This window comes from Molothrus ater, chromosome Z (genome assembly GCF_012460135.2).
Source record: "Molothrus ater isolate BHLD 08-10-18 breed brown headed cowbird chromosome Z, BPBGC_Mater_1.1, whole genome shotgun sequence".
In the NCBI taxonomy this organism is placed as follows: Eukaryota; Metazoa; Chordata; class Aves; order Passeriformes; family Icteridae; genus Molothrus; species Molothrus ater.
This window is the reverse complement of record NC_050511.2, coordinates 37,809,206-37,829,869: the sequence shown is the minus strand read 5'-3', so window position 1 is coordinate 37,829,869 and position 20,664 is coordinate 37,809,206. Positions and strand designations below refer to the sequence as shown.

At 43.3% G+C, this 20,664-nt stretch overlaps 1 protein-coding gene across 1 annotated transcript; it reads left to right on the top strand.

Annotated features, from left to right (window-relative positions):
* Nucleotides 1-14,701: 14,701 nt before the first annotated feature.
* GAS1 (growth arrest specific 1) lies at nt 14,702-18,382 on the top strand. The gene has a single exon (XM_036403502.2). The coding sequence runs from the start codon at nt 15,719-15,721 to the stop codon at nt 16,694-16,696; it is 978 nt and encodes a 325-aa protein (XP_036259395.1). The 5' UTR covers nt 14,702-15,718; the 3' UTR covers nt 16,697-18,382.
* The last annotated feature ends 2,282 nt before the right edge of the window (nt 18,383-20,664 follow it).

Here is a 20,664-nt window from a genome sequence, read left to right as displayed (position 1 = left end):
GGCAGGTTTCTAAAGGCCAAGACAGGGTTATACCTGCATCTGTTTGCATTGGATATTATTCAAGGACTTCATATTCTTTGCTTCTTCACCTTACACCTGGCTTTGTATTCTTTAGAGAAAGATGTCATTTGTGATTGCATTCTACAGACCTTTGGATGACTGTCCAGTCCATTAATTATGTTTTTGGAAATACTTCCGCTAGTGATCTTTCAGTTCTTCCCAGATAGCAAGCAGAAGCAGTTCTTCTTATGTCTCAGCCATAGAAAATATGGTACAGAGATACAGTGCACAGATGTAAACGGAATGATGCTGAGCAAGGCCAGATATATATATACATATATCTCTGCAAACAAATATATGGTATCTCATCACCATGACATGGACAATAGATGCTGGTATATCCTGGTAAGGTTGAAAACCAGAGGACTGTCATAAGAATATTGGGAGCAGATGAACAGTCATCTGCACACTGACTTAATACTGGGTAAACCAACTGCACTTTTAAAATAGCAATATAGAACATGGATTTTCTTACCAGCTAGCATGTACTAAAACATAGTCATGCAAACAGAGATCATTTCAAACGAACCATCTATTCCCTTCCACTACCTTGCAGGCAAGTAGCATTTGTTTTACCATACAGTCCTTGGCAGTTCTATATTCCAAGCCTTAGCACTTTTAAAATGGACAGAAAATTGTTTTGGAAAAGAACCAAACATTAACTATTAAAACTCAAACAAAGAAGTATGAGTTGGGAAACTAATCTCTTTTTATATATCTGAAAAGAGAAATGAAATTCAGTTTGGAAAACATTTTTATTAAAAACTGTATCTGTCTGTACTCTGAAACACCCTGGAGGTCTAAAGATGATATCAGTATATAAATATTCAGGGCTTCCTGAATATTTCTTTTCAGAAAAGACTTGCTTTTTTTTTTTTTTTTCCTTACAATTTCTTTGACCTTTAGAAAACAGTCACTATTTGTAGCTTGATTTTTTCAAGATGTTCTCTGGTACATAAAGATGGCAGGGAATTCAATTTAAAAGTCAACTCATGAAACACCATATAATAGTCAGAAGATAGTATTGCTTTAGGCCATGTTTTATTAAGTGAGCAGCCATTCAAAGCATTTTGGAGCATATTATATCCTATTTGAAGGAGTTCGCCTCATTCAATCCTACAGAAAAAATATTTTACAACAGAGATGATATTTGAACTATCCACAGGCATATGGATAAAATGGTCAGTACTCAGATTTAGCAGAGATGAGTCTTCTTGCTTTATGGAGACCTGTTAAAAGGACTGATTTATAAAAAGGTCAAGGTTTTTTTTCCTTTAAAGGGAACAGGACTTTCACGAGGTCCCATAGAACAGCTGCAAAAATACCTTTAGTCTGTCATCCGGAATTCCTGAAGGTGAGTTGTGGATTTGTGGCTAATGAAACACTGCAAAATAGAACTCACCATGTTATAAAACAGCCTTAATGCTTTATTAGCCTTTTACAGGTCAAAAAAGGAAAGGTGCCCAAAGCATGTTATTCTGTTATAATTATATAAAGCCAAATTTAGAGAGAAACACAACAGAACCGAACATACACAGATGTTTCTGTGACCTCAAAAGTGGATCACAGATTATTTATGACACTACAAAGCAATCACTGGAGACCTGGGGTCCAATTAAGGATTCTCACTGATGAAAATCAGTACACTTTCTCATGATCTACAATGAAGAAAGATCGAAATTTGGTCACCAAAACCTTATTTCACTTGACCTTATAAAGCACAAGAATTTGTTCCTGGAACAGGACTGGCTCACTCCACAGATAAGCAATCTGATTAAGAGTAGCAGTGGCCAATAGATTACTTGGGGTTGAGAGCAAGGAAAGGGCACTGAGAGAACTGTGTTCCTGATGGTTCAGAAAACACAGTAGGCATTATACATCATAGAAGGCTTTCTGATATTTCTGTTTTTCCTACCTTTACAAAACAAAACTTAGGAAATTACAGGAAATTACCCCATTTCTAAATGAATGACCTTGTACACTACCTCTTAAGCTGAATTAAAGAGAAGGCTCTGTCCTCCTAAACAACACTACATTTCAATAATTTGAATTTTTGAGGTAAAAATACCATACATTTTTAATTTTGCAAATACAAAACAGCTCTAATAATTTTCTTTTATTGAGTTTTGTTTCATTCAATGTATTTCAGTTAAAAAATCTATGGCAGATAAAAATAATCCAGTGCTATTCATGGGGAGAAAGCCTTCAGAGATGTGACTAATAGCTTTACATTCCTGGAGAAATATTGACCCAAATTGCAGGACAATACTTGCTGATGAAAATGATTCCTATGATTCTACACAGCTGCAACTGGATTTTCATCACATTGTCAATGTGGACCAGAGTTTTCCCCTCACAATTTTCAGGGCAAGTTCAACGAACAAAACTCATCTCCACCAGTTTTTCTTAAGGACAAAGACCTGATTCCTTCAATAAAATCTTTCCAGACATAGATGGGATACATAGAAACTCCTCTTCAACCCTAAATGTGCCCAGTTTTAAGCACTTCAATTGTAGTTGTGGGAAGAGGACTTTTGTTCTGGCTGTTTGTTTGTACAGGGTGATTTTCATCCATAATGACAATAAATGCTGCCTATTTCAGAAGAAATGAAAATTGTATTCTGTGCCTTTTCAGATGGGTAGTCTAAGAACATTAACTTATTTATTACATAGCTGTGTCTATATAGTGGAAATTCTTCCATCAAGAGACTTCCTGCAGACATAAACATTACTGGGATTACACTGAATCTGAAAGGCCTAAAGTGGAGAACAATTATGCTGCTTTTCACCTGTGATCAGAACGTTTTCCCTACAACATTCACGTATTCTGAAATAAACTCAACTTGCTCTTTTGCTGAGTTGTCAAATCAATATATGTAAAAATGAAAGATGTTTTATTCATTGCTAAGTGATCCACCACAATAAAAGTGAGCATGCTAAAGATGAAAATGATAGTTCAATACCTCCTAGTTACTTGTTCAAAAACAAGGAAGAAGGGAGGAGAAATGTGCAATTTCTCTTTTGGTCAACTCTTGACCATTTTTTCAAAATATTTGACTAGAACTTGCATGTTTCAAGGCTGGTTTCAAACCAGGCCTGGTTCAACTGAAGGGAGAGTTTGCACCAGGCACTTACATGCTACTGTCTCAGGCTGGATGAACTATGTCTGCCTAATTCGGAATCCCCTTGAACATCAAAGGTCTAACTCACACTTCAGGGTGAGCAGGGTCACATTCCTCCTAAAAGGAGCCTAATACTGCCTGAACTGTTCACAACAAGCTTCTTGTTTGACAGTTTTTGACCCATTTTCTGTTCTCAAATGATGTGCAAGCAAACTTATATTTTGCCACATTCTTTAATAATTCACTAAACACTTCATGTGGATTCATTCAAATGGCTTTCTCTGAACTATCTGCTCTGAGCCATGCACATCTGTAGTGTGTCATTCAGGCTGCAATTTTCCACCTGGTTGTAACTTCTGGTCTCTGGAACATTCCCAAATCCACAGAAAGATTTCAGGATGGCCACCCAAATGATCCTGAAAAACTCTCATACAACTGCACCTAGGTATGCACTTGCACAATGCTTTACCTTTAATAAATAATTTTGTGAAGGGAAATTCCGTTAGGAAAGTTGGTAAAAGGCAACTGGAGAGGCCATAGCAGTATCAGTAAATATGGTCAAGTAGAAGACCTCTGCTGTTTTTTTTTTCTAAATGTGAGCAGGGACTGAAAAATAAGAGGGAAAAAGAATGGGCCTGAGTGGGAAAAATACCAGGGGAAAAGATGGAGGCATAGGGAAAATAAGTATAAAGATGTTATCACAAAAAGGAAACCATTCCTCAGTGGAACAAAAATGTTGAAAATATTTAAAGGGCACTAGTTCTAGCCAAATGCATATATGATCCTTTGATCTCCCTGTGAGGAAATTCACTGTCTTGCAGTAAGCACCAGATTCTCCACATCAGAACACACTGCTAAACTTTTCAGTGTGCAAGAATTCACTAGAGTTGAATAACAAATAACATGCTGTAATTCACAACCCAAAAAGAGCAACTAGTTAATGATCCCACTTTTCTGTCAAAAAGCCTCCATGTCTAATGCAGTTATATATGTTAGGTTAAATTTAGGTTAAAACCAACTATGAAACACAGATATCCCTTGAACAGGGTATTACAGGAAGTTTTAAAGCAGGACCACCTTTGCAATCCCAAAAGAGGTACCATGGGTGTATTGCAAAACCTCAACTCTACGGCATGTCTATAGCATGTTCCCACTGGTATGAAACAAACATAACAAAAGCAAGTCTTCTGTGAACTTAATTCAGACTTTTGCTGGAAGAAAACCAACTTGTACCTTAAGAAAAAGGCAAGCAGGTAATAGGGAATTTTCTCTTTTATGGCTGAATTTAGAGAAGCAAATGCCAAAAGTAGAAAGCAAAGACTGGATATAAACTTGTAAGGCTGTTTTCCCCACAAGATGTCTTAATCTAAAAAGTATCTTTTCCACTGTTTCTAATTTTTTATGCAGCTTGTAGCCCATAAGCACAAGTAGAGTATCCAGAATGGGGTAAAGGCTGTGAACAGCAGAAAGAAGGAGGCACTAAACAGATTTGTGGGATGAATGTATGAAGCTGATGTTAGAACAAAATGAAGCAAATTTAAATGCTATTATCTTGATTTTACAAGAATATTTGCAACATTGTTATACTAAAACCTAACCCTAGTTTGCTTCAGTATAGTGTCTGAATACACACATTTGACACAAGTAATGAGGCAATGCTACACAAAGAGATGCAGTTTAATGAACTGAAGTGGCATGGGTATCATACCAATCATTACCCTGATAATTAATTTTATGAATACACAGGAATTAATAATTTTAGAAAGATACCTGGGTGGGAAAATGAAATACAGCCACGAACAATCATAGCTAAAATTGGTAAATTTACATCAGATATAAGAGATGTTTCCAAACAAAGAAATCTTTTGAAAGAAGGTGATAGAAACCCCTAAACTCATCACCTAGGACATTTAAAAATAGATCAAAATTAACTACTGGAAAATTTAACACAATGACTAATCTCACAGTGACTGCATATTCTTGCAATAGGAATGGAGAATGTTCCAAAGCTTCTTTTCCATCTCTAGTGTGTAATATCTGTAACTCTCTGGACGTGTTTGGGCTATCCAACCATGGATATTGGGTCTGGCTCCAGAAAACAGCATGATACTAGCATACAACTTAGTTCCCAGAGATTGGGAAATCTCCAGAGTGCCCCTGTTGCTAACCATTTCCCTCAAAGTAACAACTTTAGTCTCATCTTCACAGTCATCCTAGAACTGATCCATCCCTCATGCAGAACTTTGAAAAAACCAGTTGCCTCAGCAAGCAGAAAGAGCTCACCTAAATTCCACACACAGAATGATTGCTGTTTGTAGGAAGAACACAATACCCATTTGCAACGCAACTGCAGACAGCTGGTGGCTCAGTGTATTTTGATACATCAAAAAAATATTTACATATTTTATACATATTTAATAATTCACCTGAAAACTACAGCTACTATGTTATGTTGTTACTTAGATCTCCCATCTCAATATTTTAATGCCTGTTATTGGCACAATAACAAGTTTATGGCTGATTGTATTTCTCTGTCATATCTAAAGCCCTTAACTTTTGTTAGCTGCAGAAAGGAGATATGTTTTCAAAGCTATCCAAGACTGTGAATAATTACGGTTTGAATGTCAAATAAGAAAATCTGATTTTCAAAGGTTAGGTGCTCAGCATATTCTGAAAATCAGGCTGTCTGGAAATGTTTCAGACTGTGACTCTAATAAGGAAGTAATCATATCATTCATCACTTCTGCAAATTAAACTTTTAAGACAAAGACATTTTCCTTTCATCCCAGCATTCAGACACCACAGCTAAGGGTGTGGTAGAGGTATGGAGTAGAATTCAGCTAACTGCTTTGACATCTTTTAATTTTAGGTGACATGTAGGAAGAAAGATACATGTACCTGCATGAATATAGCTGCTCTTCCTGTAATAAAATCTGCCAATTATCCATGCTATTTCCCTCCATATAGAAATCCACCTTAATTGATTCTTCTCCTCTGATATTTCAAGCAAATGAACAAATGGACTTAAGGCAGTGTAGGTTGGTGACCATATGAAAAGTTACACTAACTATAATTGCCTTTTAAAAGACCTAGTTAAATCAAAGCAAATCCTTGCCTAAGCACACTTAGTTTATTTATTGGGTAACACTGATTTATTTGAATTGGTAATCTGGGTCAGGACTCTGAAATATTTGCATGCCTACTTCATGTTTAGCACACTATTTAGTCTAAACACATTTTGTTTCAGTAGAATGAAAGAATGAAACTCTTCTAAAAAGGTGTAATAAACAAGTCTGACACTCTTTTATAGCAGGTCAACTCAATAAAGACATCACCATTTCTTGATGATATGAAGCCAGCTGTGCTTAAAGAGACCTACTGGAAAACACCCAAAGTCAGTTTGCTAACTCACGATTTATGTTGAATTAGATTTTTATTGCTTTAATCAAATTGTTTTGAAAGACGATTTTCTTTTAATCTCAGCTAGTTTTGTGTGTAAACAATGCTGTAGGCAAATATCATCACAGGATACATTAAGGATAGCTACTAAATCAAACACACTGATATATTTCTGGATCGATGTTTCACTACAGTCATCTTCAAATTCTAATACAGAAATTGAATTTGGGAGTAGAAGGAGATCAAATTATGTGTTACCTTTCCAGAGTCCATGTTATACTTGTGATGGTATAATCTGAAATGACAAAAAAATGAGACCACTACTCTTATTTTTGTCCATATTGAGTGGAACTCTGCTTACCCACAAAATTACTTATTTCTTCATGCTTCACCTGTAGAAACATTCAGAATTTCTGACGTCTTACAAGCCGGTATTATACACATTTCAAAGAAGCACACCCAGAAAATGAAACACAAACCTATTAGCTGCTTCTGGGTAGTTGTAAACATTTGAAAAATCTGAAAGTAAAAAGGTTAACAAACCAAAACAATCCAGCAAGCGAAAAATCTAACTGCTTCTGTGTGTATGTATGTTGACATGTCCACCAAAGAACTCCCATAAAACTGTAATGGTTGAAATTGGTTTGACATGGAAGAACAGTAGACTCTTGGTCAGGCGTGAGAAGTATGATACTGATTTTGTGGATGATTATGATTAGATTTATTGCTAATACAGTATCTCAGTATAGTCAATGAAGTTTATAGTATAACCATGTCTTAAGGGTTATAATATAAGCAGGTTCAGGTAGAAATGGGCAGGTTCACAGTCTTTGGCCTTTCAGAATGTACAGTCACAAAGCAACATAGCACCTATGTAGTTAAGAATTTTATCTCCACATATAGCTAGGTTTCACTTACCCACCCAAAAGTGAGTGTTTCCCTGTCCTCAGGCTGGATGTACAATGCAGGCGTCCCTGCCAGGGACGGGATCCACCCAAAAGCTGACTGCAGCCTTGGAAAACCATTTTGTCGGACTCCAGCAGCATTTTATACCCTTTTTCAGGCTGATGTGTTACCATGTCAACCTTGATCAACACAGCTTCTCCATCTCCGGAATGCATTCATTAACTGAGCATCCAGACAGCTCATCCTGAAATTCCTACCCAGTGTTCTCATCTTAGCACAACTCCCACCAAGTGTTCTTACCTAAGGCCAAATCACATTGCCTGCTGGAGACAATCACAAAGGAAGAGGTGGTGTGTGGGGCAGGGAGGGTGAAGGGAAGACCCAACTATCCTGTCACACATATTGACAGTGTGTATGGTTCATATTTACCTTCATGGAATATGGTTATTTAAAACCTGTCTCTAACTGGCTTAACAGGTAACCAGGAATCAGTTGGCTTTGCCATTACTTTTGCCTTCCTTAGGACCAAAAAAGGGTTGATGTCCTACTTAGATTTGTTTTAACAGCACGTGTGGTCTAGTTTGTAGTTTAGATTGGAAGAGAGTTCAAAAAAGAAGTCCAGCAATACTGTATTGTGCAATACTTCCATGTTTACTTTACTGGATGCACTGGGTAAATCTCTCAATGATACTTACTATTTCATACATAAATAGCAACCCTCAACTTTACAAGGATTCTACTCAATTTTTAAGTAAATATTACAAACGTAAAATTCATATTAAAAAAGGATACAGTGGATTAAAAATCTATTTCAGGCAAACTTGTGTATCCTCAGGAGTTGATGGACCTCAAGGCAGGGACTCGGGGGAGCAAAGTCCTTCCCACAGTAAGAGAAGAACCTGAAAACACGTAAGTCTACCTGACTTGATGAAATGCATCCTAAACTCTCGAGAGAATTGACTGATCTAGCTGGCAAGACGCTCTCCTTGACATGTGAAAACTGATACCAGTCAGGTGAAATCCCAGGTGACTGGAAAAGAGGGAACATTGCACCCATCTTTTAAAAGGGTAGAAAGAAAGTCTAGAAACTACCAAACTGTCAGCCTCCCCTCTGTCCCTGGGAAGACCATAGGACAGTTCCTCCTGGACACTGTGTTTTAGCAGGTGATTCAAGACAGCCAGCACAGCTTCACCAAGGGCAAGATCTCTCTGACTAACCTAGTGGCCTTCTGTGCTGAAGTGACTACATCAGAGGACAAAGGAAGGGCCACAGATGTCACCTATGTCACCTATGTCATCTATATGTCTTTCTGTAAGACCTGTGCTATGGTCCACCTTATTCTTCTCTCTAAACTGGAGAGAGAAGGAGTTGATGGGTCATCTATTTTGTGGATTAGGACTTGGCTGCATGGTTGCATCCGGAGGGTAGTGGTCAATGGCTCAATGTCTGAATGGACATCAGTGACAAGTGGCTTACCTAGGGAACCATATTGCTACCAGGATTGCTTAATATCAGTGACATAGACAAAGGGATCCAGTGCACCCTCAGCAAGTTCACAGGTGACACCAAGCTGAATGGTGCTGTTGACACTCCTGAAGGACAAGATGCCAGCCAGAGGGACTTGGACAAGATCAAGAAGTGGGGCCGTGTTCAGCAAGACCAAGGGTAAGGTGCTGTACCTAGGGCAGGGCAACCCTTGATATCAACACAGGCCTGGGGATGGACAGATGGAGAGCAGCCCTGATGGGAAGGACTAATGGGTACTGCTGGATGGCAGGTGGACATGAACCAATTGGTCAGAGCCTAACAACACCAAGGTAGTGGGTTCAATTCCTTGTTGTGCTAACAACACCAAGGTAGTGGGCTCAATCCCTCTATGGGCCATCCACTTAGGAGCTGGACCCAGTGATCCTTGTGGGTCCATTCCAACTCAGGATATTCTGTGATTGTGTGACTGTAAATGTGCATTTGCACCCTACCTGGAGTGCTGTGTTTAGCTCTGGGTCCTCAGCACAGGAGAGACGTGGGCCTCATGGAGCAGGACCAGAGGGAGGCCACAAAAATGATCAGAGGACTGGAGCATGTTTCCTGTGAAGACAGACTAAAACAGCTGCGGCTGTTCAGGCTGGAGAAGACTTCAAGGAGACCTTATTGTGGTCTTCCAGTGCCTAAAAGGGGGTCACAAGAAACATGGGGACAAAACTGTTAGTAGGGCCTGTAGCAAAAGGACAAGGGTAATGGTTTTGAACTAAAAGAGGGTAGATTCAGACTAGAGATAAGGAAGAAATTTGTTATGATGAGGGTGATAAAACAATTGAAGAGGTTGCTCACAGAGGTGGTGGATGCCCCATCCCTGAAAACAGTCAAGGTCAGGTTAGATGAGGGTTTGAGGAACCTGATACACTTGAAGATGTCTCTGCTCATTGCAGGGTGTTTGGAACTAGATCATGTCCTATCATAAAATGCTTTGAGTGGGAAAGAACCTTAAAAATCATCTCTAGTTCTAACCCCCCTGTCATGGGCAGGTCTTGGTATAGCTTAGTATATGATGGGGCCTGTGATGCAGGTGCAGAAATTAGGTGGAAGTCTTGTGGTTTGTGTTGTCATGGCATGAGGGGGCAGAGGGGAATGTGGGATGAGGTGTAGTCTCCACAGTCTTGTTCTTCAACCTGATACCCAGAAATGTTTTGCAGAAACCAAGTACACCACCTACAAAATGTGCCCACATTGCCCATACAAAGTGCCCACACAGGCTTGACCACAGTCCCATCCACAGCAATTCACACAGTAGTGGTTATAAAATATACCCCAATTTTTCTTCTAATCAGGGGATGAGAGTTCAGTGTGAAATTGCAGGGACAGATTGATAGATTTGTTCTCCTTGCTCTCCCCAGAAGGGATGCCTTTTGGTAAGCCCGATGTCCTCAGATATGCTGAGTGCTGACGCTGATATTAAGATTGTGATTGCAATTACACTGTTACTGCTATATACAGCTACTCTGCAGTTAATACATTGTCACCAGCAATCCAAAAGAACCGTTTATGTTGCACTCAATGAGCTGTGCTATTTGTGAATCCGACTGGCTCCTTTGATTGCAACCAGACCTATAGTTCATGGACTATTTGTGCATCTGGTGTGGGTCCTGTAGTTATGACTTTGCAACATGAGGGACACCTTTATGTCATCACCAAAGATGACCTTTAAAGCTCCCTTCCAACCCAAACCATTCAATGATTCTCTGTGTGCAGCTGACCATTACAGCACACTTGCAGAACCCATAACATTGTAATGTTCATGAGACTTTACATTGGCAAAGACAACCTCAAAAATGTATAGCAAAAAGAACTGAACCTAAGCATGAAGTGTAGTAGTGTCAGCAGCTATGAGCTGCAAATCAAAACTGTTGGTCAACACAATTACTTACTATCCTCCCTGTTCATTATTTTTCTTTCAGACTAAATCAAGAAGAGAAGACATGGTCACACTGGGAAGTCATGTCCGTTCTAGTAAAGAAGAAGTTACTATTTTGGGGAGAATTCCACCTAGTTTAGGTGGCTAACTTAAGACATGAAAGTCGCAAGCATTCCTGCAGAGACAATAAAAAGATAAACTACTCCAGATGTGGAGAACAAACTTAATTTAAACGCCTTCACTCTCTCTTCTCTATTGAAACAGACACCACTTGAATGCATTATATTCATTCCCCTGCCCCCAGTTTGTGCTGGGAATCTGGTAAGTCACAAAGTTATTCTTTTGTAACTTTAGAATGCAGACATTATTTATGGGTCTCTGAAGGTACAGCAAATCCAAGAACTCTGTTGTATGCACATGTCCATATTCAGTCATCTGCACAGGCTACTATGAGTGACACCTTACTGGGCCATTTCTACAGGATGAGTGTTGGTCTAAGAAGCAGGACTTTCTCTGCCTACCATAACACCAAAGTTCTGACAACTACTGACAGAGTTTCTGCCTTTCACTGACAGGTGAAGTCTACTATTATAAGAGAATTAAGTCCCTTCTCCAAGAAGAAAAATTGCTCTCTGAGTATCCCTATCAGGCACATATTTAAGATATTACCAGATGCACATACTGAAATTGTATCAGCAAATTAATTCCCAGGACACCTGCCAGAAATTTTTAATAGCAGTTGTAAATCTCCAAAAATGAAAAAAAAATCAATATAAGCCAATAAAAAATGTGCTTGAAAATAATTTGAGAGGAATTAACCACATATACTGGCCATGTATTTTCATTTTATTTTCATTGAATGTGAACTTTTTAATTTTAAGGTTACCTGGCATGGTGTCTACTTTATTTTCTTGTTTTCTAAATACTCTTGATGTAAAATAGGTCAAACAAAGAACTAAAGAAAACTAAAGATTTGGAAAGAGATCCATTAGGAAAAGGTGTGAAATAAAAAAAGGGGAAAAGACATCAGGATTAGACAAAAAGGTGCCCAGGAGTCTTTCCAATAAATCCAGATCATACACATTGGCTTTTCTGGTTGCCAAAATGACCCCTAGTGCTGGATGACAGTTACTCTATAGTAATTTGGTGTGCTGGTGTGAAGGACTAAATCAATTGCCGAGACTGGAAAGGATGGCACAGAAAAACCTAGCAAACATGGGAATTCAAAAAGTTACCAGGTCTTACTCTACTGTCAAGTTGTGGAATATATTGTCCAATTTGGTGCTTCGTGAAACAGAGGAAGAATTGTCTTCCACATTACTTTTATAGCTACTCTGAAAACTGAAAAGCTGGATTTGACAATACCACTCTGGCTGTTAAAAAACCTGGATCAAAGTGGGGGCAGAGAATTATTTCCCTAGGTTTAGCTCCACACAAGAAAAGTTTTCTTTCCTCCAACAGGGCACTGCGAACACCAAAGTCCTCACCCAAAATTGTAGTTACAAATACAGGCAGAATTCAAATCCTCATTAAATAAAGAAAGGACAGAAAAATGCTTTAAACCATTTTAAGAAGTTAGTTTATTGACAATATATAATCCTGAATACAGATAATTATATTCTAGACAGGTAAAAGGTGTGGTAATTGAAGAACTCACCTACTTTCTGTTAAAATTTTTGTCAGTATGATACCAAAGGTAATTCCAAACTTCAAAGTCAACATTTCCATTATTATTATCACTGTATAAAATATTCATTTCTTTAACTAAAAACTGTTTGTGAAAATTTCTGCCTATGAATAATGCGATATTTCATGCCACGCCCTGCCGCTCAACGCACGGTCCAGCCAGGGAAGTCCGTCAGCACTAGTGGGGCTAGGTACTGACCCGGTCCCTGCCCCAGCAGCACCGCAGCAGCCTCCGCGCAGCAGCCACACCAGGATGCAAGGCCAGCAGTAAAGGCTCCTCTACTCCCCCTCCTGGGAGGCCCGAAGTTCAGCTGCTGCCTTTCCTCACAGAGCATAACAGCCTGCTTTTTGCTCCAGAAATGAAGTACAGCCGAGCTGGATGGATTTTGCAAATGAAGGCAGGAGCTGGGAGGGGGCAGAGCTCATCATCCAGCTGCCTGCAGAAGGCAGCCCCACTGGGACTCCTCTCTCCCGTGCTGAGGAAGCTCAGGAGGCCCCAGGCCACGACCCTGCTCCATTGCAACCCCCTCTCTCAGACTCTCTTATGTCTGGAACATCCCGACATCCAGACCCTCTTCCCTCCAGTGGCATCGTGGGGAATTTTCCCTTGGAACCAGTCAGGGCAGCAGTACATTGAACAGCACCTGCAATGTCATTTTCAACTGAGACACCCAAAACTAGCTGATTTCCACCAATAACAGTGGTGTGATCAGATAATAGAGCAACAAAGCAATGCATGAACAATCCCAGTGTAGATAGCAATTTACATTTACTACAACCTGCATGAATGGCATCTGGCATTTTAGTACCACTATTCAACAAGAATTAAAAGAAACAGCTCTAAACTAGGCGGATGGAGGCAGGGTTTCTAAACACAGTTTTTCAGATTTAAAAACACAGTTTTTATACAAGAATAGGCAAAACTATACTGAAGGAGAAGCACAAGCAGCTTGTAAAACTGATGACAATGGAGCAAGCCCTTATGAATGCTTCTCAACCCATCAATCATACTGACTCCCAGCCACACCACACCACCATTCCACAGTCTACGCACTTTGAGACAGGCATGATTTCACACCACATGGGATTCCAAGATCCCCGAGTTTCTGGAAAATAGATTTTGTCCCAGTTTTTGTGACAGATGGAGTTGATAGTCTCAGGATGAAAAAAGCGCCAGTTTTGACAGGCAGCAGATACCGATGCCCCTTGTGGTTGGAGACGATGTTGCTCTGGAATTAAGGTAGCACGGAAACGAAAGGCAGTGGGTAAATGCACGCTACTTTGTTATGCTCCTCTCCTAGTGCCTTAATATTTTTGCTTCTACTTCCTTATAAATTGAAAGTGTAATAAGAAGGCAGAACTTCAGCAGGGCATTTCGCTTTCAATTAAAACTAATAACAGATTTTTTGAGACATTTTACTAGTTGGCAGATCAAGTATCAAAGAATTACACTGGGATCTACTGTAGTTCTGCCAACAGGCACCCTCGTAAGTCAGTGTCTTAAAACCTACTCAAAAATCTCAGGCGAGAAGCTGAGCTGAATGACTTTAAAATCGGGGGGTATGTGGCAAGTGGAAAGTTGTAATACTGAAACTACAGCAAAGGAGTACTTACATGGTCGCACTACACCACTAGTGGGTTAGCTTTGCTCTGCCGGAGAGTACTAGCACACTGAAACCAGGGACCTCTGTTTCTACTTCAGTAAGAACAAAGTCGGTCCCACTTTGAGCCTAATCCTCTCCGCCGTTCTGGCAGCGGCTCTGCCCCCACTTGAATCACCGGGAAGTTTGGGTACACGCGTTACCCGAGCTAGAGAAGTTGGTTTTCCCCTCCTTGTGGTAGGGAACAGGACCAGTGAGAGTGCCATGCCTGCGACACGGGCGCGGAGCGCGGAGAGCCTGCCCTGCCGCCCGATCCCAGCGCGGTGCTGCCGAGCCCCCGCGGGCGCCGCCGCCGCCGCTCAGCGCCTCTCGCCCGGCCGCCGCGCCGCCTTAACGGGAGGAGGGGCTCCTCGGGGGGCTGTCACTCTCCTTAAGCCTTTCCTTTCAAGCTTTGAATGTGAGCTGCCCTCCAGCCCCCCTCTCTCTTCCCTCCCTCCAGCACATCGTAAAGAGAAGGAGGGAAAAAAAAAAAAAAGAAAAAAAAGGTTTCAACAACAGGCTGGGCCAATGGCAAGTGGCGAGGCAGGGAAAGGGGGCCGAGCGAAGGGAGAAAAAGTGGAGAAAGGGAGAAAGAGAGCGAGAAAGCGCAGGCTAGGGGGGTTGTGTAAAAGAAGAAGCGTTGCTAATTTTTTTTGTTTGTTTGCTTTTCCATGCATGCATAATGAAGCCTAATCAGAGCACGTTGCTGCTGCTTGGAGGGCACTTTTGTATTTAAAGCCTTGCAAAGAAAAAAAGATCCACAGACGGATCCACAGAGCAGCTTGCAGGGCTTGTTGACAACAGAAGCAGCATCAGTCGCCCGGAGAGAAAGAGACCGCGAAGGCTGACTCTTCTCCTTTCCCAGTGCTCTCGTCTTGGTAGCGAGGAAAGACATTTCTTCTCCGCGCCATCCGAAAGCGTGATCCGAACCGAGAGGGAGTGAGCGGAGCCGGGACTGTGAATGGGATCGGAGCGGCTGGCATGTGCAGAGATGCTGCGAGCGGAGAGTTAAAAGCTCCCGAGGAGGCAGCAGCAGCAGCTGGGCATTTATTTTGTGGGGGAAAAAAATAAAAAAGAGAGAAACGGAACTGCATGAAGAGCAGTACAGCACCATGAGCTCTCCCGGCGCAGCTTGCGATTCCCCGAGCGCACTACGGATCCGCTGTCGTCCGAGCCCCGGTTTGCACTGACTCCCTGCACCTCCCCGGGCGCCTTCGCCGCCGCCTCGCCGAGCCCGGAGCAGCGGGTGGGGGACACGGGAAGGCCCCCGGGCGCCTGCTTAGTACCGCCGCCCCGCCGGCTTCAGCTCCCGGGGGCTAGAGAGCCCCGGGCCCGGCGCGCATGGATTGATGCGAGGAGACCTCATGCACACGGCCGGCGGGAGTTTTGGAAACTTTTCCACGGGCGGCAGCTCCTTCTCCTCCTCCTCCTCCTCGTCCACCAGCGCCTCTTCCCAGCTCGCCCGCGGCTGCAGCCAATCCCCCCGTCCGCGATGGTGGCCCGCTCGCCCGCTCGGCACGGAGGCGGCGGCCGGCGCTGGCCGCGGGCGGCCGCCTGGCTGTGGCTGGCGGCGGCGCTGGGCGCCGTGTGGCCGCCTCGGGGCTCGCTGGTGCAGGGCCGGCGGCTGATCTGCTGGCAGGCGGTGCTGCAGTGTCAGGGGGAGCCCGAGTGCAGCTACGCGTACAACCAGTACGCCGAGGCGTGCGCCCCGGTGCTCCTGCAGCAGCAGCCGCCGCCGGCGGGCGGAGGGGATGGCCCGCCGGGCGCAGCAGGCGCGGCCGCCTCGTCCAGGCGGCGGTGCCCCAGCCACTGCATCGCGGCGCTCATCCAGCTCAACCACACCCGGCGTGGCCCGGCGCTGGAGGACTGCGACTGCGCGCAGGACGAGAACTGCCGCGCCACCAAGCGCGCCATCGAGCCCTGCCTACCCCGCACCAGCAGCCCCACGGGCGGCGGCCCCGGCGGCGGCGGCTCCGGCGGCCCCGGCGTCATGGGCTGCACGGAGGCGCGGCGGCGCTGCGACTGGGACAGCCGCTGCAGCCTGGCGCTGAACCGCTACATGACCTACTGCGGGAAGCTGTTCAACGGGCTGCGCTGCACGCCCGAGTGCCGCGCCGTCATCGAGGACATGCTGGCCGTGCCCAAGGCCGTGCTGCTCAACGACTGCGTCTGCGACGGCCTGGAGCGGCCCATCTGCGAGTCGGTCAAGGAGAACATGGCCCGCCTCTGCTTCGGCGCCGACATGGGCGGCAACGGCGCGGGCAGCAGCGGCGGCTCGGACGGCGGCCTGGAGGATTACTACGACGAGGACTACGAGGAGGAGCCGAGCCAGAAGGGGAGGGACGACGTGGAGGACAATGCGGGCGCCGAGCCCGGCTTCCCCGTGCAGGCAGATAACGCTGGCCGGCCCGCCGGGGCGGCTGGGGCGCTGCTCGCCTCCATCTTGGTGCCGCTGCTGCCGCGGCTCTAGCATCCCTCCTTTCCCGCACCCCTCCTGCCTGCCTGCTTCCCATCGCTGCCTCCCTCCCTCACTGCCTCCCTCCGCACCCCTATCCCCTTCGCCGGGCCGGGCCGGGCCGGGCCAGGCCCCCCGCGCCGAGCCGCCGCGGGCCTCTAGTCGAGCCCTCCCGCGGCGGCCGGGGATCCGGCCGGCGGGGCCCCTCGGCGCGGAGCGGCTTTACACGCTCTGGCCGCGGATTCCCCGACCCATCGCCCCGGCGCCCCGTCCCCTCCCGTCTCCCCCTCTGCCTCCGCTGCTGCGCGCAGCCCCCAGCCCACCCCTTTCGCCAGCCCGGCGCTGCGAGCCGGCCGCTGGAGCGGTGGCCGGAGCGCAGGGGCCGCTCCTGTTCGGGTTTTGGTCTCGAGTGTGCACTATGCAATTGCTGCCACCCTGCCTTCGTGTTACTAGCGAGCGGAGCGGCTGACAGAGACTGCGGGTGGGGCCGCTAGCCGCCCCCCGGTACAACCCGGGAGTTGTGGCATGCTGGTACTGGAGGTCTTTTAAGAGTTTTCACATGAAGGTTAGTAAGAGGTGAGCAACCCAAACTTGCTGCCAAAGCGTTGCCGTACTTAGTTAGTCAGCAACTTGATTATCATTAGCCGCATCTCGCTCTTCCTGATGCAGTTGTGCCCGAAAGGGGCTTACGCCTCATCTGCCATTAAATCTAGGGAAATAGCAGACTGAATAAATTTGGTGGTTTACAGCACTCCCTCTTGCACAGACAAATTCCCTATAACAAAAGCGTGCCAGCAGCCGTCTCTTCCTCTGTAACCTAGCGACATTAAAAAAAATTGTTTCGGAGTTGTTGGCTATACTGAACAATGCAACTTTTGTTTTAAAAGAGCTCTGCACTGCCATCTTTAAAAGACACTTTTAAACTCGAGAACATGTATGTACAAATATCCTGAAAAGTTTTATTGCCTCATCATATCAGGGTGCTGACCTCTGGTAAATCTTATATAAAAAAAAGTATTTAAAACTGGGATTTGTTACCAGTCGCTCGTCATTGTATATAGAATTTTATAAATTGTATGCTTTGGGGATAATTTATTTAAAAAAAAAATAATAAAAAGTTTTAATTCCATGTCCTATCTGCCAGGTAGCTGCATTTGCTATTCGTTTCTGGAAAGGTACAGATTTCACTTTATGTTTAAAGGGATACCAGCAACAGTGATTAAGTGAAGTATTCTCTAGAACGTCAAATGTACAGTGTATTTTACAGATTGAAAGTTAACTTTCTTATTTGGAGAGACTTTATGAACGTTTTAGAATTGTATAAACGCCTATTTCTGAGCTGCCTTAAACCTTGTATTTTTGATAGAAGGCATAAAAAAGGCCTGTCTTTTAAATATGTATGGCTTTTTTGGATTTTCTAAACGTGTAAATTAGTGAAGAAAGAGCTTTAAATAATGGATGCAGTGAAATTGTTTTCCAGGGACACTTGAACTCTCAGCACCCGAAATGTGGGGGTGGGGGAAGAGAGGCGGGGATCAAACAACAAAATAACAAACCAAAAAACAGTAAAAAAAAAAAAAAAACAACAACAAAACAACAAAAATCTGTGTCTGCCTGTAATACTTCACATAGATGTAAATTACTGCTATTCTTACTTTAATGGATAATTACATGCAAGAAGTAAATACAGCTTTGAAAGTACTTCTTTAAATGAGTGGTTGATTTTATAATGCGTTGGCATGGTAACTTGCCAGTCCCAGAAGAGTGTAAAGCAATTCAAGGACACTGCTCCTCTATATGTACGTGTAGAATTACTTGTGCACTGCGCTTCCTTCGTGCAGCACGCTGCTCTCGCTGGCGCTTGTAGAAGTGCTCCTGGGCGTGCAAACAAGCGGTGGGAAACACATCACACGGAGGCGGCAAGCGTATGGGACAAGGCGTCGCTTCGCGCGGGCAGGGGCGCACGCATCAAGGCAGCTGCAACAAAACGCAAAGTTTGCTATTCAGCCTGCCTTCTCCCACAACGAAGAATGCAAAAGTAAACACGCTGAAGGGATCAGCAATTACTAGATCTTGTAATACTGTGCTTAGGCGATGCTTTGCATCGTGCTGAAGCCTGGTTTGCTGCCAGAGCTACTGATCTACACTCAAACGCCCTTAGATAAATAATTACACTCTTAAGCTGTGTCGAGTGCTGATACACTTGACCTTGTAAATAGAAATGTTTGCAGTAGGAATAAACTCCAGCACTGGAAAATCTTTTAAACATTAACACAAAAGAGAGAGCTCAGTCCTCTAGGGATTTGAGTTTGGACTGCGTCAAGCTAGGCATTCACAAAAAAAAAAAAAAAAAAGAAAGAAAGAAAAAAAAGGAAAGTTTATTTATCTTCTATTCATGGTGTTTATTTAAAGCTTTTCGTTTTAAAGGCTATAATTGGAAGGCAAGCCAGAAGTTTAAAGTCTACCACAAATAAACTTTGACTGAGGGGGCGACAGATTAGCAAGATAGTGTCTTTTTCATCTTACCAGATCTTGACAGAGCACAAGTCCACATCTGTCTGTTGTATAAATCAACAAAATTAGAAATCCCTGCTTCTGGGTTAGTTATTTCAATGGAGGATTATTTTATTATTTATTTAGGGTGTGAATTTGATTACGTTGCCTAGCAATAAATGCACATAAGTGCACATGCACACACATAAGCCAACCCCAATAGTTGTGATGCCAAACAAGTGTATGACTATGGTGTGCGGCTATGATCTGAAGTTTGTTTTTAAAGTCATCTGAACGGTTGAGTAAGCTTATTGTTAAAACAAAGCTGGAAACTGTTTCTTCGGGAGGAGGACAGAGTAGTTGTGTGAGAGACTTGTAAATAGAGTCAGCTTTCTTTACAAAGTGCTGAGTTCACAATGGGGTAAGGATGATCTTAAATACTTCTTGCATACATGACCAGAAACATGCTTTTAGTTTGTCAACAGTTAGCACCCACAAGGGCTATTTAACTAGTTGTTGATGAAAAATTAAGTCCCAACTAAAAGCCTTTATTTTTCTTCATTTAGGAGTAAAGACATTAGCACTAGAAAAGGACTGATAATTAACTGCTACAATAAACTCAAGACTTAATTTTACAGGCTTCTGTCAAAAGCATCTGCCTGAAATAAATCAACACCAAGCACCACTAGGCAGGGAGGACTCATCTGTATGCTTCCTTCTCCAGAAAAAGTGGATTGTTTTAATTTAAGTTATTGTGCAATAAATACAGCTGAACTGATTCTTCCTATGAGCTCCTCTCCATAAGGAGGTAGCTCTGGGTTTTGTTGTATAGTCAGAGTCAGCACTATTTCCAGGATGAATGGCTGCCTGTGTTGCTATTTGTCCCAGCCAAGTAAGCCTGTGCAGATGTTGATGTCCATCAAATCCGTATTTCTTTTCCTTGATTTTCAGACAAATGGAAACCTTGAAATGTCAAGTGATGTAACAAGAACAGATTTAAGCTAGGGAAAGACTTCACCTTTCCTGACAGAGGGAGATTTTTCACAGGAAAGCCAGTTCTCTCATTTGTCTGGCTATTTGGCAGTGCTCTCTGCTGAAGTCCTATCCAGGCTATCTCTTCCAGGGGGAGAAGGAACTCTGCATCATTTCATGTAAAATAATCCAGAAGGTTCTGATCCCTTTTCATTCCCAGTTACCAGGTTTGAATTCTTGGTGACAGTTTATTTGTCTTTGGAGGCACTTCAGTGACAAATGTTTAAGGGAGTGTGGGACAATGGTGGAGAACAAGGAGGCAGTTCATTGAACTGACAGTGACCATACAGTAAATAGAGGGAGATTCAAGCTTCACTGATCACCCAAGCACACAGCAAATCTTTTGTATGCAATCACAATGGACATAACATAAGGTCTCTGTTTATTTTCAACAATATACACCAATGTATACAGACAGGCATACATACCTTTAAAATTGTTATGAAATAAAACCTTAC